At 41.2% G+C, this 26,830-nt stretch overlaps 2 protein-coding genes across 4 annotated transcripts; both read left to right on the top strand.

Annotated features, from left to right (window-relative positions):
* The first annotated feature begins 237 nt into the window (after positions 1-237).
* On the top strand, positions 238-16,576 carry LOC306788198 (unconventional myosin-Ic-like). 3 transcript variants are annotated; one of them, XM_079283609.1, is made up of 32 exons: positions 238-329; positions 7,078-7,236; positions 7,327-7,442; positions 8,409-8,607; positions 8,841-8,921; positions 9,076-9,255; positions 9,352-9,450; positions 10,054-10,167; positions 10,254-10,325; positions 10,425-10,544; positions 10,638-10,720; positions 10,874-10,979; positions 11,089-11,169; positions 11,270-11,361; positions 11,487-11,581; positions 11,716-11,762; positions 11,865-11,945; positions 12,262-12,367; positions 12,805-12,922; positions 13,022-13,135; positions 13,337-13,413; positions 13,750-13,818; positions 14,134-14,218; positions 14,312-14,471; positions 14,605-14,688; positions 14,778-14,871; positions 14,970-15,025; positions 15,122-15,257; positions 15,595-15,665; positions 15,747-15,844; positions 15,946-16,045; positions 16,168-16,576. In XM_079283609.1, the coding sequence occupies exons 2-32, from the start codon at positions 7,111-7,113 to the stop codon at positions 16,192-16,194; spliced, it is 3,087 nt and encodes a 1,028-aa protein (XP_079139735.1). In that variant the 5' UTR covers positions 238-329; positions 7,078-7,110; the 3' UTR covers positions 16,195-16,576. The 3 variants fall into 3 exon arrangements, with proteins under 3 accessions (XP_079139735.1, XP_079139733.1, XP_079139734.1); XM_079283607.1 differs by lacking the exon at positions 238-329 and adding an exon at positions 4,725-4,787; XM_079283608.1 differs by lacking the exon at positions 238-329 and adding an exon at positions 6,218-6,392.
* Positions 16,577-24,646: 8,070 nt separating this feature from the next.
* Positions 24,647-25,965, top strand: epd (ependymin; the record flags this gene model as incomplete). Its single annotated transcript, XM_079283610.1, has 6 exons — positions 24,647-24,722; positions 24,875-24,906; positions 25,032-25,169; positions 25,261-25,447; positions 25,558-25,639; positions 25,764-25,965. 6 exons carry the CDS (start codon positions 24,647-24,649, stop codon positions 25,888-25,890), a joined length of 642 nt encoding a protein of 213 aa, XP_079139736.1. The 3' UTR covers positions 25,891-25,965.
* Between the last annotated feature and the right edge of the window lie 865 nt (positions 25,966-26,830).

Here is a 26,830-nt window from a genome sequence, read left to right as displayed (position 1 = left end):
GAGGCTACCTGGCATCAATCATCATCATCCGCATCATATCTGATTACTTTGATGATTCACTTTAGCGTTACCGCCTCCTAGCGGATTTATGGGCTAAAAACGACCTGCAATTCACCTTTGCAGTGAGGGCTTCATGCGTTCGCAGTTTTTACTTTCTGTATAAATTCCACGCATTTTCTACTAAGTACGTTCGCTGTGTCGTAATTTCATTGCGTCTGCAGCGGTTCCGAGTGGGAGTGCATCTTAGTGTAACTTGTGGCCACCACGAGACTGCACCAGGAGACCAAGAAGAGGACTGTCCATGCCCTCTGAATATTAAGGAAGACCAGGTAGGCTTATTTCTGTGTGTTTATTGCAGATGTGCATGTACATTATTGTTGTACGTGTGCATGTAATTGTCTATAGTTTTGTGATGTGCAAGATGCATACAATTCTCCCGGTTATACTTGATAAATTGATAAAAGCGGTTGTGCTTGTTGTTGGTAGAAGAGATGTTGAGATTCTTTGCTTGAATAAAAGTAGAATTGTCACGGTGTAGAAATACTACAAGAAAAATCCTGTATGCAAATGAAGGCTCCGTGACTGGTTTTAAGAAAAGACGGTGCGAATTTTCATCTGTTTGTGGCACCAGACCCAAAGTTAAGCAGTCATCAAGCTCATTGGGATTCATCTTCTAGGAACCAAATGTGATGGCAAGCCATCCCATCCCTTTCACGCAGAAAAAGAGACACTGGAGCCAGTTTTGTGTAATTGATATTGCTACCACTAGGCAGAGCCCTAAGCCATCCTATGATTCATATGATCGAGAGGAGTTGATCGAGTTATAAGCTTGTGCTTTTTATTGTTCCAGTGATCATGCTAGGTAAGTTCAACTATTGACTCAAAACCTCTTCCTCATCCTCATGTTGACTGTGTTTATTTTTATAAAGAGAGAAGACGCATACGATTACTACACATACATATTTCTTCTTTGCTTTTAAATTCCTACGCCATATCTAAATGTGTTCCCACAGCTCGTAGATTCATGGGGTTTTGTTTTACACCTTGATCAATTTAGTAGCTCTTGTGGTGTAACAAGTATCTGGGGGATGAGAGGCAGCTGAGGTGAGAACGAGGTGAAAGGGAAAGCAGACGGGTGCTGAGGGAGCTCAGTGCAGATGGACGACAGGCGACAAAAAAACGTCTCAACCGAGGACATTACAAGCAGGAAACCTACAGGACACCCCACACAGCGTTCACGTATTTTCGTCATGTTGTAGTTGACTCCAAAATAGCTCTACATTCAAGCATGCATACTGTAACATAACAGGTCAGAGAAAGGAAGGAAAGAAGAAAGAGAGACATTCCATTCTGGAAAAGTTAGCATGGGGAGCTTTAGATGAGCTAGATAGGGGTTAAAGATTATATCTGATACCCACACTATCTAATTTATTCACTTCAAGTTGACCGTGTGTGTGTGTGTGCGAGAGAAAGCGAGAGAATTGGAAGAAACCAATTTTCCACCCCGCCCAAATAAGTCATCATTCCTCTGTGATTCATTGTGATATTGAATCGTAAAACAGTAGCAATTCCAATACAAAATGAGGCAAAGCGATCACTATACCTCAGATTCAAACAGTGCACAAACATGCAGGCAGTTAGTTCCTGAGAGCAGGGTGGGGGGTTGGGCAAGGATTCTTTGGATTTGTTCCATAATATGTCAGATGTTCAGTTATTTTTATCTTATTGTGATGATCTGAAATTGAAGTCAGGCGCATGGGTGCATTGTAAAAAGAAGGATGTTTATTTCAGTGTTTTGGTCCTGAGTTTGACAGAAATGGAAGTCGTGACAGTTGAGGTGAGTAGTAAGTGCGTGTACTCCTGAGAGGAAGTTGGTTTAAATCAATCAGCTCAGTGTTATATCATGTCCATATTTACCGTCCAGTTTATGGCGCATAACACCTTGGGTTCTCTGCATTTAAACTAATTGAGGAAGGAATCAACAGTGATGTACAATGCAGGAAATATAACTAAGGACGAGAGAGCTATGGTTCACATCAGAACTGAGCTCAAAGAAATGGTCTTGAAGGAAGACTCCGAACATCAGGAAACGGCTAGGAAGGAAATCCTTCTTACAGGAACTGCTAAACAAAGATTGGAACACTTATTTTTTTTTAACTCAGCAGGAAATAATGCAGAAGGAGACGTCAGAATGATGGTGAAGATGCAGGCTGCTGTGGAACTGTTTCTTTCTGGTCGACTTTAGGGTCTTTTGGATTTCATTGGCAGTGAGGTTGTGCCAGATGCTGCAATGTGTGCAGAGTAGACGAACCAGATGTGTTCGGAGAGTACCCTTATGTTTTCCACATGCATGTGGTTACATATGCTATGTCTTGGATACCCTTCAAAAGTAAGTCAACAAAAAACGCTGCCAGCAATCTGTCTGCAGTATATTCTGTCTGAGGCGTCTGTGCACGGTTTTCACTTTTCAAGTTGACTTTTCTGATGACCCAAAGAAAACCCAAACAGGCCCAATGTTGGATTTGTGAAAAGAAACTGAGGTTTCTACAACACCTATCAGCGGAATAAATGTGTAGCATACTAAAAACAAATATATCTTTTATTATTTATTCATTCATAATTACATGTTAGCCAATTGCTATGTTCAGAAGAAATGATGGCCTCTTCCAGTGATCAGTGATGCAGGGGTGGAGAAGCTGTTTGTCCCTGTGATCCTGGGAGCTGAGTTGTTGTAGGCAGGAGCTGCTGGGGAAGTCTTCCAAATGAAATTAGTTCTCAGAGAGGGTCCGGACTAAAGGCAAGGCCTGTATGACATCTGACACCTAGTTGAGACACACTAGGGCCTGTGCCTGCAGCTTTGCCTGAAAGTGGAGCTCACACGTGAGCGAGCGCCTGGGAGCATGGCATGCACCCATGGTGCTCCTGTGAGCACATTCACTCTTATTCAACATAATATCTCCTGAGAGCACTGTTTGGCTCTGATAGGAGAACCCAACAATACCTACCATTCTGCTGTAGTCAATGTTTCTGTGCCCACTAAATGATCAACTATCATCTCATTGTACAAGTTTCTTTTGATTTTTGCGCTCCATACAAACTTGACCTCATCATTTGAGGTGACGCTGGTGTGAATAGAGCACATTGTGGAGGAATGCGATGAGGTAACCAAGTGACCGAAGCGGACATGAAGGCAAACCTTTCATACAGAAAAGGTATGCGAGAACATTTGACTGAAAAAGTTCAAGTGAGGAAATATTGGGTGAAAGCCAAAAGAAATAAGATATATAAACTTGACTTGACTTGACTCGTGCAGACCTGGCACGACTTAGTACAGGAGGCAAGGCACCAAAATTAGGCTTTGAGTGACACCAATTGCCACACAATCTTTTGAATAATTTAATGAATGCGGCAGTTTCAGCTCCCCCATAGTTGTGTACACTCCATAGGGAGGAGCACCATAAAGAGTTGTTAGTTAGTGAGTTAGAAAGCTTTATTAATCCCTTATTTGCCACCAAATCAACTCGTAGAGACACCAAACGACACACAACTTTCACAGCACATGACAAACAGAAAGCACAGTACAACAAATAAGCAACACCATAAAAAGTCATTTGAGACATTTCCGTCTTGCTCTAAGAAGAATTGAGACAGCCAGGGATTGAGAAAAAGAGCGAGAGGCTCTCTCCATCTGGGCAACATTATTCAGATTCCTCAGCGTTGGATATTTGATGATGCTGGCAAAGGAAAGCGAGTGGGGCGTGGTGGAGACAGAGTGAGGTAAAATGGGGTGAGGGCACACACAAGGGGAGGGAAACCAAAGGAGGACGCTGTTCTCTCACAGAGACGACGTGGCGCTGGCAGCACTCCCCAGATATGCCTTCAACGAGAGGCGACGTAAGAAGTCAGGAATCCGCCGATGGCCGATGCAGACGGCACATTTAATCTATAATTACTATTATGTTAACTTGTGAGTGTTGCCTGGGAAACCAACCGGGGCAATATGACAGCTCAGACTAATATAATGACAGAAAAATCTGCAGAGCGACATTATGATGATGGTGAAAGTTATTTCATCAACAGTGGAAGACGGCCAGGCAGTCTTGCTGGTGAAATACTTTCATGAGTCACATCTCACGTGAATCTGTTTCAGCTTGTGGGAGAAAAGGGAGGGAGCAAACTAAATAGGGAGGGAAGGGAAGAAAGAATGTACTGAGATCTCATCATGTGATTTCTGTTTTTTTCTCTCTCTTTTTATATAGCTGCACAGTGATTTCATGTTTGTACTTTGGGGCTCTTAGCAAAGTTTTCCAAACCCTCTCGGCTCTCTGGCTCTTTTTCAACAGCCTACTTTCCCTTGGCTTTTCTTTTTTTTTGGTCCAGTTGTGTGTGACGTGTGAGTGGAGTCCCTGCCCTTGTTTCATGCAGTTTGGTTTAGAAGGAAGGAGAGGGACTCATGGAGAGGCGGACATTTACTTGACCTGTCAAAGGGAAGATGAATTGAGGGTATAAACAAAAGGGGCTGTTTGTGTTTTGGCCCGAGTGCGTATGCTTGTTTTCCTCACAGGGGACTCGGATGAAGAGGAGGAAAGGCGTGGCGAAAGAGACGACAGCTGAGAGAAAGTGAGAAAGTACCTGAAGAAGAAAAGTTACCTAATTGTGTCACCCATGAGAAAAGTTGAGGAATCTGTCTGACACGAGAGGAGGAGCGCCAGCCTGGGGGGGGGGGGGGGGGCACCAATACAGCCTTCTGACAACAACAACCGGACAGGATGAGGTACCAAGCCAGGGTAAGATCCTGACTACCATGATGCTCCTTGTTGTGTTTTCATGTTTAGTGCTGCACACTGACTGGCTTGTATGTGCCTTATCTGGGCTTACGAAGTGAAGCACAAGATCCGATCCACTAATTCACTGTCTCTGTTATGGAAGGGGAAGCTAAACAGAACAATGAGTCACTTAAGAGGGTTTTTTCTTTTTCCTTTTTGCCCATGTATGAGTCAGTAAATATTTGGGTTTTTTGTATAAGCTTTCACGGCCCAGGAAGAATAAACGTGGTATTTTTCCACCATATCCATTACTGGCACATGAGTGATAGAGAGCCAGCTGCGGTAGCAGAGCAGCTCGCCCTGGGACTGAGTGGAGGGGCATGCCTTATAAGGACGACAATTCGAATGTAGTCGGCCCAGCAGGGCTTAGTCATGGGGCCTGGAGCCAAGTCCCACTGTTTGGTTAGCCTCCTCACTTAAAGCCTCCCCCCAGAAAGCATCAGCTGGGAGCCTGTCAGTTAAATCAGAGTCCCACTGCGTAGTAACCAAGCCTCAGTGACAACAAAGCTGCAAGAGTTACATTGTGTTTTGGTTTTATCTCCACCCCAGACCTGTAACTCTGAGGGTATCTCAGCCACAGTATCTCCATAAGAAGGATGTTCACATCCTGTAAGACTTCTTCTACCCCAGCCGTAGAGGCAGAAATGCTTTCTGTGAGGCTTCTCATCCCTAAAATTAGTTCCACGTGTTACTGTAATAGAACCCCTGGGATAAAAGTAAAAAGAAGAAAAAATAGAACTCATGACTGCTGAGAGATAGATCTTTTAAAACAACGTTTGCTGTGTTTTTGTGTTAATAAAAAAAGAAGAAGTGGGGATAACAAGAACATAACAAATCTGGATGTGTCGGATATTGGAAAAGTGGACACTGCACAGGCACTGCCAGCACAGCGGCTACTGTACATCTTAATTGTTGGTCTGCACTCTTAGTTATACTACTTTTGCCTGAAAGGTGTCATGCATGCAAGTTTCTTGTTGGCCATGCATGCAAAAGCAAATCCTCCGTGTATAAAAGCATGCACAGCTGTTTGACACACAACATAGAAACATTTAGTGGCGTCCACTCAGCGCCTGCCCCAAACTTGACCCTAACATTCCTTCGTTTTTTATCCTCTGGAAAATCTGTGAACTGTAATTACTATCTGTAGGAAGCCCACCTGCAGGAGTGGGAGAACAATACTCTAAGATGAAGCAGAGAGGAGTGGCTGCAGTGGGAATGTCCAGTGACTTTCCTTTGCTCTCGCTTCTTGGCAATCTTCCACTGTTGTCCTCTTGTTTTTTTAAGGATTTTCCTGCTTCCAGTGCCCAGAGATAATGACCTTTTTACCGGCATTAAATGGGACCCTTGAGAGGCTCTTGCATTCAAGAAAAACCGAAGTCCTGTGGAAGTCTAGCCCCTTTGTTCCGCTTTCTGCTTGCTTTTTTATTTTTTTATGAACGTGTAAAGAAAAACAGCAGGGCTTCTCTCGTAAATGTGTCTTTGATACTGAAGATGGAGTGCAGCTGGTTTGGCTGGGGTGTAGTGCATTGATTACACGCTGACTTGTGTGCCTGGATATTTTTCTCAGTAAGTATTGACTGCTGACAGTTTTATCTCTCTGCATATGTGCGTATGAGCGTGCACGTGGTTGTGTTTTTAGTATCTTACTTTCAGGGCATGTCTTAGAATTTCACTCTGCCGTCTGGTAATTAGTTCCTGTCTGCACTGTAATGTTTGCCGTCACAGTGGGGTTGACGTGTACACACGCTTTTACTTGTGGCATCGGTTAAATCTCGTCAGGTGATATCGAGCTGTGTGTACTGTACATGCATCACAAGGCACTATCTCACTATCGCACGATAAAAGAGTCTATCCTGTCTGCTTGGTATTTGGATTCCTTGAATGTCTTCATTGTCTAATCCTGGCACGGTTCGGTGGAAGTGTTCTTGCTTTGTGCTTTTACAGAGTTGTTTTGGTGTCAGTAAGTCTGGAGACATTTGCCCTGATATTGTGAAGATATGTTTGAAATATGTCTGTCTTCATAGATTCTATCTTGTGATAAAATGATGTGGCAATTATTGAAATATTGAGAGCCAGATGTCAATTTTTGCACAACTGGGTGAAATGTATCATGCATTGTGCCCCCTGTTGGTCAAAAGAGTGTAATTGTATCTATTGGAAGATTACCAGCAAATACAGAGATGCTCTTCTCTCTGCAGTGCTTCATTTCTGTTCCTCACCGTAATGCTCCTCCTTCTCTCTCTGCCTGTAGGAGGTGGATGTTGAAGGACGAGCGCGCCTGGTGATGGAGAGTGCCCTGACGGCCCGGGACAGGGTCGGGGTGCAGGACTTTGTCTTGCTGGAAAACTACAACAGCGAGGCTGGCTTCATAGAGAACCTACGGAGACGCTTCGGGGAAAACCTCATCTATGTAATAGAGCCAGTTTCCTTCCATGTGTTCCAAAACATTTCCGTTGCTGTGGTGAAACATGATTAAATGTGTTCTCATGTTTTGCCTCAGACGTATATTGGCTCCGTGTTGGTGTCGGTGAACCCTTACAAAGAGCTGGAGATGTACTCCAAGCAGCAGATGGACCGCTACAGAGGGGTCAGCTTCTATGAGATATCGCCTCACATGTGAGTCTATTCAGGGTCCCCAGACATTTATTTATTTAACTCCTCCACTGTCCTCTGCTGCCAACAGGTAATAATCACATGGCATGCTGAGTATTATATGCCTTAATACTGAAACCTCCACAGAGGCTTTCTATAGCTCCATGCATATACTGTATTACGGTGCATAACGTTAGGCTGCACTTTACTTTTTTTTTAAATGATCAAATAATGGGAGGGGGGGGGGTCTTTTTGTCACTCAATTAATTCAATTGTTTCAGTTCTACCTTAAATTGTCACTAGAATTATAAACCTCTTGATTTTGCCTCATATAATTTCTAAATAGATCATGAAATAAAAATATTTAATAAAAAAAATAGGTTTTACCAGGTTTATGCATTCTTATCATTTGTGGATAAATGTCATTTTGTAATGATTACAAATACATTTTATAGTGGGGAAGCAACAAGTACTTTGGTGCATATGCTACATAAGTGTGACAAAACTAAAGGTATTTGAGAAAAGATTATTGACTTTCAAAGTACAAGAGTTGAAGACGCCTCCTTTTGTTTTTGTTGTTTACAGTTTGTTGGTTGTTTTTTTTGCTGTTTTCTTTCGTTGTGTTGATGTGACATTAAGTGTTCTCTCTATTTCATCTTTAATGTGTGTACATGACACATTTCTTTAAGATCTTGTATTTTTGACAGCAGGGTCATGTGTGAGTTGGGGTTAAATGGAAATTTAAAAAAAGAAAACTATACAAATTGTGATATACGATGGATAGCATGTGATTATGCGCCTACTTATTTCGATAAGTAAAACATCAAATTTATTTATTTGATGAACAACAAGCATGTAAACCACAGATTTGACTCATAACAGTCACAACAGACTGCTTCCATTGGACTGAAACGTTTGTGTGACTTTTCCACCACCACGATTCAAATATATGTTGATCGGTAGTTGAAGCTGCTTTTGTTTTCCCCTCAGCTACGCCTTGTCAGACAACACTTACCGAGCCATGCGGACCGAGAGGAAGGACCAGTGTATTATGATATCGGGTGAGAGTGGAGCAGGTAAAACAGAAGCGTCCAAGAAGATCCTCCTCTACTACGCTGTCACCTGCCCTGTTAATGAACACATGGCAACCCTTGGTGACCGCCTACTGCAGTCCAACTCTGTTCTGGAGGTATTTGCACTATTCAAACAGCCACAATCAGTTAAAAGCACAGTACATTTAGACTTATTTGACTTTCACAAGAAATGACATGGTTGATCTGAGAAATCTGAATGACCTTTGCATATTTGTTATTTGTAAATGCTTCTTAATATTTATTCCTGATTGTTTGATTTTGTCATTGTATTGTTGCTCTTATGTTCCCTTCCTCCCTCTAATTTCCTTGCTTCTTTTGCTTTGCGCAGGCATTTGGCAACGCCAAAACATTTAGGAATGACAACTCCAGCCGCTTTGGAAAATACATGGATATCCAGTTTGACTTTAGGGTAAACACTCCCTTCTTTGCTTCCACACTCTATATAACTCATATGTGCTCATATACCACACTGAAAACAGTTAGTTTAGTTATATTATTGATAGAAGCTCAAACATTTAAAAGTCTAGGGTGCTCAACCTGCTGTGTCACGTAACTCCTCCCAGGGGGCGCCAGCGGGCGGTCACATCCTGAAGTACCTGCTGGAGAAATCACGTGTGGTGCACCAGAACCAAGGTGAGAGGAACTTCCACATCTTCTACCAGCTTCTGGATGGAGGGGACGACGACTTGCTGACCGGACTGGCCCTGGGAAGGAACCCTCAGAACTACAACTACCTGGTGAAGGTGTGTGTGGCGCAGAAGTATGATGACTTATCATTTTTCAAATTAATATTTCTTACTGAGATCAATTGTGGTGTGATATTTCATTTTCTTGTTCAGGGCAACTGTCCCAGACTCAGCTCCGTCAGTGACAAGATGAATTGGAAAGTTGTGATGAAGGCCCTGTCTGTTGTTGGCTTCACAGAGGAAGAAGTGCAGGTCAGTAGCAGTCACAGCCGTGACATTGTTTTTCACTCATATTCTCTGGTTTGCCACATTGATGTGGAACTTCAAAAGGCAAAGTCGTAGGAATGGATCCAATATGAGCAATGATCTGGGAATGTTAATTTCCATCATGAATATGTCCACTGTTTGTTATCCTTTATTTTTTTGCACTGACCAAACATCCCTTTTCTTATCATCATAAAAACATTCAGGACAACTCTACATGAATCCAAAAGCAGTGATACAAGTTTAAACCACAGGACCCTGTGCAGTTTAAGAGTGAAACATCTGTTTGTACATTACATTGTTTTCCAACCAAAACCCTTTTTGGATCCTTAAGGCTCAGCATGTTTTCATCATGAAACATTTGCAAAGGCTTTTTTGAAAGTTTTTTTTCAATCCTGCACTGTTTACATCAACTTTGCATCAAGCATTTGTTGTGACCATTTCATTCAAAAGGTTATTGAAAACCACTTTTACACTTCAAATGTCTCTGGTTCTGATTGTGTATGGATGATCATATTCTTAGTGCCTCTGCAGACATTCGTTGAAAACATCTGTGAGGTTGTTGACTGTCTTTCCTGTGTCTGACCTCAGAACTTGCTGAATATCATCGCCGGTGTTCTCCATCTGGGCAACACTCAGTTTGGGGAAGGGGAGGATGGAGAAGCTTATATCACCTCTGAGACTCAGATAACAAATCTTGCAAAGGTCAGAACACTGTTATTGGACGTTGAAATATGCAAAAACACTGTCAAAAAGTCATAGCTAACAGCAGATGCGTTGTTGTTTTCCAGCTGCTGGGTATCGATGTTTCAGTGCTCGGGGAGGCACTCACTCACAAGAAACTCACTGCCAAAGGAGAGGAGGTAACGGCCTTTGTCTCCGTGCTCCCCACATGTTTACTTGTTTCGTGTGTATCTTGTGATTTTATAATTTTGTGTCTTGCTTGCGTTTGTGCATTACAGATGATCAGCCCGCTAAATTTTGAGCAGGCAATGTCTGCCCGCGATGCCATAGCCAAGTCTGTGTACGGTCGGACCTTCACTTGGCTGGTGGAGAAGATCAATCAGTCGCTGGCTCTGAAGGTTGAGTAACAGTTCTGATTACAACTCCAATGCAACATGCAATTGTTGTGTTTTGCCATTGATTGCATGCTGTGTACTTTACACCTTATGCAGGAGGAAATCTACCACAGCGGTAAGGGCTGCTCAGTCATTGGGCTTCTGGATATCTATGGCTTTGAGGTCCTACAGCACAATAGGTATGAGTTATATTCCATTCCATTTATTTACAGCGCATCTTAATCTGCCTCTGTTTTTCAGTGAACCAAAGGCTTTGTCAGAAATTGTCTCTAACGCACATCGTTTTTGCACACATGGATTTGGCCTAACTTTCTTTATATTTCTCCTGACAGTTTTGAGCAGTTCTGCATTAACTATTGCAATGAGAAGCTCCAGCAGCTGTTCATTGAGCTCACCCTGAGATCTGAGCAGGAGGAGTACGAGACAGAGGGAATTGCAGTGAGTTGATTGTTGGTTGGGTCATCAAAACAAAAAAGTTGGATATACTTATTGATATTTATATTTCCATGCTAACATAACATTGTCCTCTCTCCCCCGCTAATGTCAGTGGGAGACGGTGCAATACTTCGACAACAAGATCATTTGTGACCTGATAGAGGAGAAGCACAAAGGCATCATCTCCATTCTGGTGCGCACAAGAACTAGTTTATATGTTTGTCGTGTATGTGATGCCGTCTTATACCCTCTGTCACTGCAGATAAAGTTAAATAGCGCGACTGTTTCTTCAGGATGAGGAGTGCCTGAGGCCTGGAGAGACCAGTGATGTCTCCTTTTTAGAGAAGTTGGAAGACACACTGGGCGGCCATCCCCATTTTGTCACGTAAGCATTGTCTTATATCGAATATTATTTTGACCAACAGTGCAAAGACCCTCACCACGGCTTCTTACATCTGCAAGCCGATGTATGTTTGAACCTCTCTGTGTGTGTGTGTGTGTGTCTTTCAGTCACAAGTTGGCAAATGGAAACACCCGCAGGGTCATGAGCAGGGAGGAGTTCAGGCTGCTGCATTATGCTGGGGAGGTCAACTACAATGTCAATGGTAAAGCTGTAATTCATCACTTGATCAACCAGTGGACTGTTTTCATTCATGCATTTATTCCACAATTGTTTTAGAGCGTGACCCCCAACCCACTGTTGTTGTTCATGACAAGTGTTGTTGTTTATCTCATTCAGGTTTCCTAGAGAAGAACAATAAATATCTGAACAGGAACCTGAAAGAGGTAAGAATAATGAAAACGGACACGGTTTAACCTTTAAAAACCTTGAGTGAAGATTAAGAGCGGGGTGTTGACATGTGGTTGTGTTGTTTGGTCTCTATTCAGGTCATGTGCCAGTCAGACAACCAGATCATAAGTCACTGCTTCTGCAGAGAGGGAGTGATAGACCAAAAACGCCCTGAGATGGTGAGAATTTCTTTCTCTTTCTCTTTCTCTTTCTCTTTCTCTCTCGCTCTCGCTCTCGCTCTCGCTCTCGCTCTCGCTCTCGCTCTCGCTCTCGCTCTCGCTCTCGCTCTCTCTCTCTCTCTCTCTCTCTCTCTCTCTCTCTCTCACAGCTGTTTGTGATCATTTCTGGGTGTGGTTTGAATCAAAAGTTTTCCTGTCGTTTACAGACAGTGATAACAATAAACCTATGAATCATTTCTCTCTCTTTTTCAATACACACAGAAATATACAGAGAATTTCCCGTAGTTTCATGTTGTTTTTTAAATTTGTTCCTTAGGCCGCCACTCAGTTTAAAAACAGCCTGGTGAAGCTTATGGAGATCCTCATGTCTAAAGAGCCATCCTACGTGCGCTGTATCAAACCTAATGATGCCAAGCAGCCAGGTACACTTTTACATCTTGGAATATGAATTTCTTGTGTATTACAGTGCTGTTCTCAAATAAAAGCAGTTGAAACATTTTTTAAATAATGTCACCTGTGCTATGGTGTGCCCTCTGAAGTGCCCTGTGGAGTATTTGAACGTGAAAGAGATTGAATATAATCAAAAAACAAGGTTTATCACCAAAATATAATGAGGCACTAATAAAACAAGGAAAATTAGAAATAAAGGCAGGTGTCTTTAAGAAATGTAAAATATATATATATATATATATATATATATATATATATATATATATATATATATATATATATATATATATATATATATATATATATATATATGAGAGAGAGAATATAGTATGTGTGCTGTGAGATTTGCCAAAAGTGTATTATTGTAAATCAGTAAATAGGTTTGAGTAAATAAGATCTCTCCCTGCAGGAAGGTTTGATGAAGTTCTGGTCAGACACCAGGTGAAGTACCTGGGCCTGATGGAAAACCTGAGGGTCAGGAGAGCTGGCTTTGCCTATCGACGTCGCTTTGAAGCCTTCCTGCAGAGGTGACTGACTTTCTTTCTGAATGGCTTACAGCCCCAGTGATTGTTCATTATGTTTACTCCACCAACTGTCATTATTTTTGTATGTACAAACGGCCACAGATATAAACCCCTGTGTCCTGAGACTTGGCCCAATTGGCACGGTAGACTCGCGGATGGTGTCTCGATACTGGTCAACCACCTAGGCTACCAAGCAGAGGAGTACAAACTGGGCAGGTAATGTATTGTTGGAGGGAGAGTACAGAGTGGGAGCAGAGTTTGGCAATGGGGGTGCATGAGTCGCTTCGTGGGCACAACAGATTACGGGACCGTCCAGACTAAATGCATGCATCCGTGCATACAATTTTAATTGCAGTGATTGTCAAATGGCATTGTCGTGTCATGTTGATCACGCATTCCTTTGTCCACTTTCTGCAGGTCAAAAATCTTCATCCGTTTCCCAAAAACTCTCTTCGCCACTGAAGATGCACTAGAAGCAAAAAAGCCAGAGATAGGTGAGTAACAGTGGTAAGGTTTGTAACATTGGGTTATCAGAAAGGAAGACTATTATTAAGAATATTACCTTTGGGAAGTACATATATAATATGTTTCTGAGGTCATAATTTGAGGTATTGTTGTATTAGATGGCGACATATTGTGAGATATTTATGTTATTGTGTTCACACCTATTAAACAGCAAACAATGTCCTCGCTGCAGTCATCGCACTCTGTCACAATGAATCTAATCAGTGGTATAACTCCTACGCTGAACTATGAATCAGCAGCCACTGCAACACCTCACTGGAAAGGCACAAGTCCACCTTTACTCTCTTTTATTTGTTGTGTTCTAGCTTTGACCCTGCAGACGTCATGGAGAGGCTACAGGGAGAGAGCCAAGTACCAACGCATCAGAAGCGCAGGTCAGAGCACCTCCCTCTGTTGACTCCCCCCTCAGTGTCCCCCTTACAGTCTCACTGTGTCCCTAAAGCTTAATTGAATGCATGCATGCATAAGTACTCATCAGGCTTATTGTGAACAAGCACATAAAAATACTTTTGGTCCACGTTTCAGCTCATGTATTTGGGTGTATATGTCTTGTGAAGATTTCACTGTATCTCACTTAACAACTAATTTATTTAGCTGACATTCTATGCTTTACTAACCGTGGAATGGTTTCTGTGACTGAGTGTAAAAGGTGTTGTGGTGATGATCTTTGCATGTATGTGTATGTTCAGTGATTACAATCCAGTCTGGGTGGCGAGGGATGAAAGCACGCAGGAGGGCTAAGAGGCGTCGACAGGCTGCTGACTTGATACGCAGGTGCTTCACTGATACTTTGTCACTGTTGGTTTTTGTATGTATTTTTGTGACTGCATTTACAGTTGATTTACTTCTTTGCATCTTTTTTTTCAGGCTCATAAAAGGCTTCATCTACCGCCATGAGGAATACTGCCCTGAGAATGAGTATTTCCTGGATCATGTGCGCTATTCCTTCCTCAAGAACCTACGTAAAAACCTGCCCAAGAGCGTTTTGGACAAAAACTGGCCGACACCCCCTCCATTACTCGCGGAGGTACACAGAGGCTCATTCTGCTACATCACATCGTTACATACAGATTAAAGAATGAATAAGCAGCAGAAGTAAGTAGGAATTTGCAGAGTTATTAATGCAAATTCTGCATTGTCAATTCCATGGTGCCCTACAGACCTCTGAGCACCTGCGGACACTGCACATGAGAAACATGTTCATGACGTATTGCAGGAGGGTCCAGCCTGAATGGAAGAAGCAGGTACACTTACTCCAGAAAACATGGCCTGACTAGTTGTTGTTCTTTTAAATGTGCAATTTCAAAAAATCTGATTTTTCTTTGCTCTCTAGATGATGCAGAAGGTTGTAGCCAGTGAGCTCTTCAAGGATCAGAAAGACAGCTATCCTCTGGGTGTTGGAAGGCTGTTTTTGGACTCCAGGCTGGGTACGTGTTGATACATGAACGAATTACCTCTGTACCAATTAACACCACACAGGAGGATGTAATAACATTGACAGAGACTTCCCCATTGCTTTATATAGAACGTGAACAAATCAATCTCAAAGTCGTCCAGACCCTCGGCAATGACAAAGTGCAGGTGGGATGGACCTTTTTTTATCCTATGCAATGTAATAAAAGTGCTACATGACTTTACAGCTGCCTCACAGTCACGTGTCTCCTTGTGCTTTTTCAGTATGGCGTATCAGTCGTAAAGTATGACAGGACGGGTTACAAGCCTCGCCCTCGCCAGCTGCTGCTCACCAACGCCTTTGCTGTGCTAGTGGACAGGACCAAGATCAAACAGAGGATCGACTACACAGCTCTGAGAGGTGAAAGGCAATTTGAGAAATGTATTATGTTAAGATGTTGATCAATGTCCTTGAATCCATGAACACTGCTGAGCTCATTTTCATTTCTCATTCCAGTTATTAAGTTGCTCCAGTTTTCAGCAGTCATAACACTTCAATTACTGTACGTTACCGCTGCACTTCTGCAGAAATATCCATGGCAACAAGTATGATTTGCTCTTGTGACAGAAAAAAAAGTGTTTCTCTCAGAAAGATACATTTAAGTGCGCGGATGACCATTTATTATGAAACCAAATCAGGTTTTGATGATTTTATTCATTCGTTGAATGAATCCAAGCCAGGTTTTCTCTTTTAACAGGCATCTCTGTGAGCTCTCTCAGCGATGGGATGTTTGTTGTGCACATGCCCAATGAGGACAATAAGCAGAAGGTACAGTAAGACACAGCAGTCATGGCTGTTTACTAGTGCACACCCATGCAACCACTCTAAATCTGCTTGTGTCCCTCGCAGGGTGACGTGGTACTGCACTGTAACCATGTGATTGAGCTGGTGACAAAACTAGCCATGATGGCCAGAAAAGTCAACTTTGTCAACATCAGCCCGGGCAGGTGAGGCTTCTCCGACTGCTTCTCTACGGTAGTCATTTTCAACCCAACAGTACTCATGTGCTATCCTGTCTTTTATTTGTTACCTCCTGTCTGGCATACAGTATTAGGTTCGCTGCGGCTCGAGGCAAAGAAGGAATCATTGATTTCGTCAGGGGTCCAGAGCTAAAGGTGGTTAAAGGCAAGCGAGGACATCTGCTAGTGGTGAGTCAGTGGCTGTTTTTATGTCATGTGTTGAGCCAGCAGGGAGGATGGCTTTTTTTTTTCTTTAAATATTAAAAACATTTCAGCCAGCTGACTGTATTCAATCTGCTTTCACTCTGCAGATTGCCCCTCAGAGCAGCAGCACATGAAGAAACAGAAAACAGCAACCAGACAAACTTAATCCTTTTAGCAAACTGGAGGACTGACCCTCAGATGTTTTCATTGTTATGTGTTAGTTTGTAGCCGACAGAACGATACCGCAAGCACACACAACAGAAGGAAGATTCCTTTCATAAGCATCATCCTAATTACAAGAATGTCTCTAGTAATGCAATAATGACTGATCTTTTTCTTCTTCTTTTTTAAGATTGGAAAATCACAACATGAAGTTCTCACTGTTTCAATTGCTTCATCTCTTTATTGTCAGTCATACATAAATATATTTCCACTTCATCAAATATAAAATATAATAATGTAAAACACTGTATCTCTATCCTGTAAGAGACATAAAATAAACCACTTTGAAATAAATAGCATGCTAATAAATATGTCAATAAATAGCAAATATATATTTGGAAAGTCCAGTAGACTGAAGGCGTGGGGGAAGAACATCATGTTGGGAAGTCGTCTCTGGGAGCTTATTGCTAACTTACAATTAGAGGTGAGACAGAAACTGTGGGAAATACCCAAGAAAACCCTTAAATAGACAGCAAAACATGAGCTAAAAATAGCACTCCAAGGAAAGTGTTGACAACACCACTAAAACACTGATTCAACTATTATTCCAATAAGGTGCTGATCGCTGTTTCTTCCATTTGTGTGCATGTGTGTGTGTTGTCAGGGTGCCGGGGTTTTGTTTTCAGTCAAAAGTGTGTTTTTGAAGCCAGAAGGAGGAAGTCTCTTGCCAGCTTGGTTAGGTAAAGGTCTAGATCCCTCAGAATGACGTAACCCTCCACTCTGCTGTCCCATACTGTTTTGGATCTGGTTTGTGGGTTCAAGGGTGTGCGAGAGGTTGGCTTTGTCCAGGAGCTATTCATGTAACTCATCTGGAGAAGAAAGCAAAACAATTTTTCATCAGACATCAGTGTCACTTCCTCCGAAGGGTTTGTGTGCGCTAAAAAAAGGGTAAATTGTGAGTGGATTTGAGGAAGGATACCTGACTGCTGACTTGGCTCATCAGGTCCCTCAGGTCAAGCTGAATGTGCCTGATGCTCTGAGGTAAAGTGTTGCCGAACACCCGATTCATCATCTGCTCTTTCTCCTCCTTCTCTAGCTGTTTTCTCTTCCGCTCCAGCGTTTTCCAATAGGCTTGAATGTCCCAGAAAGCAGCATGCAGTCGTTCCCATTCCTGAATGCGCAACCAGACACAGACACATGATTACATCATCAAAATGTTGCGCAAGACCCTCATTTTGCTGCAAGTTGTAAAAGGGGAATTCCACTCAAATTTTACATTCTGCAAGATCAGACTCTCAGACGATGTTATCAGGTTTCGTGTTTTTTCCTCGTGAGGAAAGAAATATCTCAAAACAGTGGAAGGAATTCTCAAAAAACGTTGAGAATGGGTTTTGCACTGTTACAACCGGTGGTGTAAGGCATTTACGAAAGGCCCCGGTGTGCGCTATTATGACAGGCCCTCGTGCACGCTAGTTACTAGCTGTGAAGCACACACAATTAGGAATATATATATCTATATTACAAATGAGTTACTTAGCTATTGTATTGGGAGTAGCTCTCTCTACGGCCCCCCCACCGCTCAGGCCCCAGTTCAACAACACTGCCTGCACTCTCTAACAACCAGACAGATTTTTTTATTGCAATGTTTTGAAGAGGATACTAACCGTCAGATTTATCCAGCTATAGAAATCTGTAGAAAGCAATGGCAGGTCCTTCAACTGCCGACTTCTGTCCTCAAAATGCTTATTTCCCAACTGCTGCTCCTTCTGTTGAAGTAAACATGGTAACCATTCAATATTTGTAATTATAGGGAAAGCTAATGATTGCTGACCCGTCAGGAGAGCAGGGAGACATGTTTTTACTACTCACGTATTTCTTCTGCAGCTGCTGGACACGGGTTCGGGTGGACCTCGTGAGACGAAAGGAGTTGTTGTATGTATTCCTCTGGAGGGCCGCAGATGGAGAAGAGGACTCCACACAGTCCAGTACACAGCAAAGGAGGACGAGTGCCCGCCACCAAAGGGTCATCTGAAACAGTCACATGACCAGAGATGTGGGTTAATATCATCTGTTGTTTACAGTTCAAGATGGAACACTTCTGTGTACAACACTGTATTTAAAAAAAAAAAAAGGAACAAAAAAGGTGACCTACAGTATCACTTCCAGTACAAACTACAGCGTTCCGGTTAAGTGAACTGATTCTCTTTATGGGAACTTAACTGTCAATTTACATACTTAGTGTCCAAAAGGAAGTCCATTGATATTTCTTAAAGGAAATCCATCCTCCAAACTCCACCCCACGGCATGCTTTCTTTCGTATGTAACACATTTTGTCTAGTTGCACATGCATGGAAACAGAAGTGTCTTGATTCCTCTAAATAGTTTAAGTGTGGCAGGAACGTGGCGGTTGTCTATGCAAAGTCCTGAATCCAAAGACTCCGATTACAGACACTACTGCCGGCAGCTGTTGCAACAAAGATGCAAATTACCGACAAGGAAGACGTCATTGATGCTTACAGAAACACTGCAGCTTTCTGTCAAGCTTTTTTACTGTTTGAAACAGACAGTTTAAGTGAAGTGTGTTCAAGAAATACAAACTGAATGTTCCCAAACCAATGAGTCTTGTATATGCACTGCCATGAACACACTCTGCATCTGCTTCTACAATCGTCTGCTGTGTAATTTCTAACGTGCATACATGGTGATTCAGTAAATAATTAAAAGAAATGTAATCTAAAGTTATATACATGTATAGTCACAAATACACAAGCCATCAAGCTGTGGTCTTAAGTATCTATCTTTTTAAGATAGGCTTACCTTGGATCAGCAGTGAACAAGATCAGGATAAATTCATGCTATGGTAAGGCTCATGTACTGTTTATATATTCGTCAGGGTCTTGCTTTCGGTTTGTGACTGGAGTTTTTTCTTTTTTTCCTTTCTGTCATTCTCTCTCTTACTCTCCCTGTTTCAGCATCTTGTGGTTATCAATATGATTCAGACAGAAGTAGTAGGTAGGTGAGGAAGTGAGCTACAAAGGAAATGCATCGTTTTTTGTTCTCTAACAGGCATGTGGGAAATGAGTGTTTTCTAGGAGCTCTGATTAAATGTTTGGGTTAGCTCGAGTCTAAAAAACCTTTTGTCTAAAAAAAAGTTCAGAGTGGTTGCGTATTTAAGGGGAATCACCTTTTTTACCAGTTTAAAGTTAAACTACTGACAGACAAGAAAGGAAAGCAAACAGAATTATATAGAAGTATAAGTGTGAACTATATGTCACTTTTATTATTGATATCCTGCCTTAATAACTGCTATTCACAATCAATTCAAAACAACTCAACTTTTTTTCAGGAGGCAGTGAAGTTCAGTCTTGACTGTGCAGTTTAAGGGAATGTTTGCGGAGTCTCATGATGGAGATGAGTAATGACTGGCAGTTTCACTGAATCTCACTAGACAGAGAAAACAAACTCAACTGTCCTTATGACTCATCATTGAATATCATTTTTGGAAAAAGGTATTTTATCATAACTTTGCATTGTCACTGAGAATAAAAACTGAAGCACTTTGTTGCTTGTTTGTTAAAAAAAGTTATATTCGAAATTAAGATAATGATATTATTAGTGTCATTGTGTAATACATGTGATCCTCTGGGTCTGACGTTGACTCTGAGGCTTCACTGCTGCCATGCAAAGTCCTCGTTACGAGGGAACTAATGAAGAATAAAGCTCGTCATTGTCAAGAGCCCTGCCAACTCTGAGTTTATTTCTTCATCTGTTCTGTTTTCATGCCATATCACTAACTGCCACTCCTTCCTGCCCTGCGAGCATCTCATTCCCAGTCCCATCACCTAAACTTCACTCTTCCCACCTGCACCTCATTCCTTCATCAGCCACCATCTATGTATACCTCCCCAGATCAATTGTTCCTCTGCCAGACTGTCTAATAGCCTTCCTCAGATTTGTTTACCTGGTCTCCTGCCTGCCTTGAAAAGATGAACTTTCCTGTTACATTGATCGCTTCTGTGCCGTGCTTTGTCCAGAATCATGACAGTCACAACCTTGATAAACCATTTACTGTAGATTTGACTGTATAGTTATCCATTTTACATGACTCATTCTCATCTCTAGGCTTTATTTAGTCGGATCCTGCATGCTCTTACAAAATGTCCTCGGTGTTATAGTTGAAAGTGTTATTGAAAATGTATATATTCAGTTTTCCTCATGGCCAAAGGAACTGCTCCCTCTTCCAGAAAATTGCACACACTCATGAAGAACTTGATAATTCTTTGGAGGTAAATTCCCAACCAGAGATAAATCTAATGTGTAAAATGTGGGAAGTCACCCAACATTCAAATGAAAGACAACTGGGGGGATATTCTGTCAACCCACTGAAAATTGAATGAAATACTGAGTTGATTAAAGCTTTTGTTTTATGATCAGTGAGCTTGAAAGAAATACAGTTGGAAATGTGTCCAGTGCCAGTACGTGTGTTTATTTATCAGGTTTGAGTTGGACAAAATGCAGTACTGCTGATCCTCTTTAACACTGCTGCATTAAATGATTATAAGTTTTGAATGCTGGTCTTTTACGTCATTTATGTTGTGTACATTCCAGCAGTTAAATGTAATGAAAGCTATCTATCATTAAAATGTAAGGCCTGGTTGTCATTGCGGCCTTTTTTTTACTGCACTTGTGCAGACTTGATTGATTCTGACCTGACTAGATGCAAAATAAAATCATAATCCTTGAGTCTAATTCATTCTGAGCAGTCTCTTCTTACAATCACACCTACCAAAACCAGCTGTCCACAGAGTAAGGGCATGTTTATTCTCTGAGGATGCGATTATTTATGGTGGAGTGTTAGTGGCCACACCTGATGGGACCGGATCAGCCAGTTCACACTGCCAGAGTAAAGGCCTAAATGGAACTTCAACAACAAAACCCAAGTGGTAAAGATAACGTAGTAAACATATGAAAGTATATGGATTTTGATTGTATGACTGTTAAATGCTCCTCTGCCTTTCCTTTCTTTTAATTAGACAATATCGAAGGATAAAATGGGCATCTTATTCAATGGTAACAATTACATTTAATGACAAATTTCTCATTGTCCGGTTAAAAAACAATCAAGCTCATTCTAAGAGCGTGTATTAGGATCAGTTGGGGTTATTTTTCTGGATTTAACAGGTATGACAAAATATACACGGTGCCAAGAAAAGTTACCGTGTGACGACAACAAACGCAGAAGGCAAGAATGAGATCTTTCGTGAAATTTCCTCTGAGATATTCTATGCAACACCAAAAAATCTGAATAAAATCCTTGAAAATTCCTCTTCACTAGAAACACTGGTGAAACTACTGGTGGTTAAAGCCTACCTCTTTGTGGTGTGGCAGTTTCACATTGGCACATCAGTGGGCAGCAGGAAAGCCTCGCTGGTTTCTTTGTTACGCACAGCTGAGGCCACAGGTTGTCAGTGTTCAGCATGGGTTTAAAGTTCACGCTGTCGCATAATAGTTCTGTCTCTGATTTACAGTCTACTACTCTCTGATAGAAGTTAACCTATAACCCAAGGCATTTTTGACCTAATTCATTAAATCAACCTACACATCACAAGACCTTTTTCCATATAGTGCTGTCATTGACGTGGTGTTATAGTTTAAGTGTATTAGTGAATATATGTTTTGCCCTAAGTGTGAAAAAACAACTGCCGGCCAGGAATATGTATCGGGCTTTTTTTTGTACAGTGTGTTATTAATTTGAATCTAATCTAATCACATAAATCATTATAAATCACTTTACATATTGCATTCATACAGTTGACAGTTCCAGCTTTTAACAAAAACGTTGTCGGCAAAAATGACAGCAAAGTAATAGTATTGAGTTCAGACTCAGTTCACCTCAACATTGCAGTGTCAGTTTTATGCTGACAATATACCATCTTGTATGCCACAGAAAACCAAGCCTTCTCCAGGTTACAGTTTGCTTTGTGTGACTTGCAGACCTCTTTCATGAATTAAAAGCTTCTTCCAAACTGGTATGCACTTTGCAAGAGACCACAGACCTTGGATGATCCATGCCCCCTCGTGAAATGATGTCCATATGGATTAGTAACTGAGCTTGTCTCTCCTTCATAACAGAAAAAAATACATGATATTATCCTCTCTACTATCTACACTGGATAAGGGCAATATTATTATGCTGATTATTTTTCATTAAAAAAAGACACGACAAAAATGCATACTGTAAGGCCACCACTACACTTTAAATGAGGAAATGAGAACTTAAATAAACTATGAGGACTGTGGGTCAGTGGGTGAGTCACGGCTCATAAGCATGCTGACTTCCTCTCAGAAAGAGAGAATGCTGAGTTCTTCTTGAACTGTCATGATATGGTCAGCAAAAGGGGAATGTGTGCATGATCAGAAGGGCTTCCCTCATTTCATAACCCCCTCCCATATTCCCCTCGTACAGTAATGCCAAATTTCCCTTATGATGCGTACAATTTACTCTCAGTCTATTTTCAGTCTCATTCATTTGTGGTTTCAGGCATCCCTTTTAGTTTTGTTATGTATTTATTTCCCAATTTTAGACTTCCTCAACAAACAGTATCCAATGCTGCACTGGCATCCAGTTCTCTTATTCAGCACATGGGAATTTAAGTATGATTATATTTGATTTATTTACTATTTATTTATCTACTGTGATAAAAAAAAGAAGCTATTGAGCAATATTAGTCTTTCAAAAGCTAAACAAATCCTAATGCTGATTAATAATGCAAACGTTTAGAGAAATAATCCTACGAATGATATAAAGAAATAAGTTACTGCTGCTTCTCATCCGTCTGACAGAGTTCACCAAGTTGTTTGCTTGAAAGCACGGACACAGCAGGGACATTGTGCAAAATAACAAAAGACAGCTGCACAAAGTGTAGTTGGACAACAACACATTTTTGATCTGGCCCGTGCATTTGACCTGGTATAAACTCCCCGGGGGTTCGATTTAGTTTGGATCACTTTAATAAAAGAAAGGTTGACTGAGGGTGTTTTAGGAGGCCGGCCTAATTCATTGCTGGCAAAGACTCTTCAGGATATTGTACAGCTTCATATTGTGGTTCGAATGTTCACTATGACATTGTGATACATCCTGCATCCTGTTCTTTATTATCTATATCTGTTGCATGTTTGAATATCAAGGGTTACAACGGGTTACATTGTTTTTGTTCTCTAAATACAGGGAGCAGATTTTTTCAGAAATCCAAAATATAAAGTTTTAATCTTTGGATACAATTTTTCACAGATGCTGATGATAATATTCAGTCCACATGAAACAATTATTTCACCTTTGGTGTCCAAAAATCTTTATTTTGGAGGTCATATGAATATTCCCATATCATTTATCTCAGGACAGGTTCTAAGTAGTCGTAGTTTGAGTCATAAATAAAAACATACAGTTGTTAAAACCCTTTTCTTGTGGTTTTCACATAAACTCTAACCAGCCGTAAAGGTTATTAAAGTAGTCTTAATGCCCTGGATTGTTCTTAAATATCCATCGTTGTGTACAATCTATAACATTCATGCAAGAGGGTTTCAGCTGAGAGAAAATACCAAATCGAGGTTGATGGGATTTGATTCCAATCCTGAAAAGATTTGACTGTTTCTGACATAAAGGAAATTACAGGTAATGAAATAAATCAAATTTAAAGTCCCCCTTGACTCAGATATGTATTTTGTTTTTTGTTAGTTTACTTACTGCAAAGTATGTGCAGCGTTTAAATAAAAAAGCCATGCTTACTTGTTTGTGTAAAAAAAACAACAACAACAGTCTCAAAGTATTTTAGAATGCCTTTAAACGTGCCTGGGGATGATCTTCAAGAATTGCAGGGACCTGCGGCCATACCAGCTAACTTTGAGTGAGGAGGAAGTTTGTTGAGCCTATCAGATCCTGATGGGTGAGTGGCGGCCTCCGCCATCAGTGTGTGAATGTGTGTACGAATGGGGGACTGCTGACATATAGTGTACAGTATTTTGAATCATATCATCATTGTAAAGTGGAAGCTATTATCACTAATCAAATAAGACCACTTAACATTATCTAGAGATTTACTGCTTTGCTCCAACAGACTATAACCTCCACGCTTGACCGAACGGGGCAGAGGTAAACAATGAACGAAAACATCTGAGGACAGCTGCACAATCGCGAAAGAAAAGAGAGTCGAAGAAAGTTGTGATATTGGGTCACCACCAGCTGGGTCCAATCTGTTTGGACAGCTTGACGTTTGAAGTCTTGGGTCCTTTTACGTAATACTTATTGACCGCAGCGGATTTGATCCCTATAAAAGCAGCAGTCACTTCTCTGAAAGGTAGATGCGCTTATAGGGTTGGTTTTGCCGTCTCGACTTGTATTTTGTGACTCCCTCTGTACCAGGAAACATGTATGCAGCTATCGCACTCCTCGTCTTCATGTGCTTGACTGCCAGCACCGATGCAGATCACCATCATCCTTGTCGTAAGAATTTGTAGTTCCATCATTTTGGTTCTTTCTGTTGATTTTGTGTGGTGTTAGGTTGTTCGGTAGCATGTTATATTAGTGTGTCCAATGTTGAATATGTTGTTGCATGCATGCATAAGACTCATCTAAGTGACACTGTTGTATTTCAGATGCACCCAATATGACAGGATTCATGAGTCTGGTGAGTTTTTAAAATGTGTCTTTCAGGAAAATCTGTATTTCTGGTATTTTTTATTTATTTTTTTATAACATTTTAAAATCTAGCACTAAACTCTCGGAATGCGTGTTTGTTCAATGAAACTGCAGAGATCCATGAAGGGTGACGTGAAATCATATGGTGCATTCACTTATGATTCGATGGGCAAGAAACTGCGGTTCCGATCCAACGAGAGCTACCCCACGAACACGTCACTGGGTTTGGATCTGCTGATGTTTTTCGATGAGGTGGGTGATTTCTTTCTTCAAAAGAAATGTAACAGATCACCTCATCCTGTTTTGCGCCATGGACATCTGCATCTGTATCTACATCCTGCAGGGCATATTCTATGAGATTGACAGCAAAAACCAGACCTGTGAGAAGAAAACGTTGCAATGCACCCAGCACCCTCTGGATATCCCCGATGATGCAACGTTTATGGGTACAGTAAACGTCGGGAGTCCATCAATTGAAGGGGAGGGTATAAAAACCAACGTATGGACAGGATCAATGCCAGACATGAAAGGTGAGAGAAATGCTACAAAATAATATGTAAAATAACAATAATAATATGTGCCTTGGTATAGTGACAGAGAGAATTATGACTTGAATATTTTCCGTCTTTCTCTTTTTCAGGCCACTACTCCATGTCTGTGACTATGGGATGTTTGCCTGTGTGCACGATGTACTTCCATGAGTCCTCAGCATTCATCATCAGGTTGGTGAATTGTTTTTAAATCCTTGGAGAAAGTACCACTCCAGGTATATTTATGTGACTTTTTTAGCATCTGTTGCATAAGGCTAAAATGAATGTCATGTTTTTTTTTATCACTTTCTCGCAGCATCACGGAGGTTGAAAGCGAGATCAAGGATCCTGATCTTCTCGTGGTGCCCTCCTGTTGTCTGGCCCAGCCTTTGGAGGAGACAACTGAAGGGACAGTCAATAGCTTCCTCAACGAGTTCATGTAGATGAAAACTCGCCAGCAGAAAATCCAAACCCCTACAATTGTGGCCTGCCAGAACTTTAGACTTTTCTCTGCTTTTCATGTGTGACTTGAGCTTTTTGTGTGACACTGCACTACATCACAGTTGTTTCCATCACATCTTTCACTCCCTTATGAAGATATGGCTTTGAATGGATCATCCTGTATGCATACACTTGATGTAAAGGAAAGAGATATGACATGGATTATAGAAGTAGTCATAATTACTAACTGTTTGGTGGCTTTTCAAGTTGGCCCTGCTTACAAAACCTGTAAGATATGATTAATGGAACAATAAAATGTCAAAGCTGTCAATGGTGTAAAGAGACGTGTCTTTTTTTAATCCAAGATTATTTCCTTTGTAGAATTTTTGAACAAGCAGGTTTTGAATCAAGAAACAGCAAACCATTTCAGAGCTGTAGGGCCGGATTAATCCACTAGGGGGCCCAGGGGCCATAGGTTTGGGCCCCATTTGACTACCTGTTCCTTTTACTATGTGCCTTCCCTGCTGTCACCTAGACGTCTCCTTCAAGAGAGTCCATGACACATTGCAGATCATGTTCTGTCCAGGGATCCAGTAGCAATTAGACAACAATTTTGTCATTTGATTAAACACAGTTTTAGGAATATGCAATTTGTACACACACTATCAGCTAAAATACGTTTTAATTTGAAGAACTGACCATCTTCAAGTCTAACAACAGTCTTGATATAAGTAAGAATAATGTTAATGTCATACAAATGTATATCAGTGTGAATATTACAAATACCAACATGAACATGTTCATAATAGCTGTATTAAAACAGAGTTGTATGAATAAGAGTGTTCTGGTCTGGAAGACAGTCTACGGTGTTCAATCCAGTGTCCTGATAGAACTAGAACCAAGCAACCAAAATACAAGGTTATAAAATGGAATTATCATGTT

Source organism: Melanostigma gelatinosum (genome assembly GCF_949748355.1).
Source record: "Melanostigma gelatinosum genome assembly, chromosome: 14".
NCBI lineage: Eukaryota > Metazoa > Chordata > Actinopteri > Perciformes > Zoarcidae > Melanostigma > Melanostigma gelatinosum.
The sequence above is the reverse complement of the archived record's forward strand: the minus strand, read 5'-3'. Positions and strand labels throughout refer to the sequence as shown.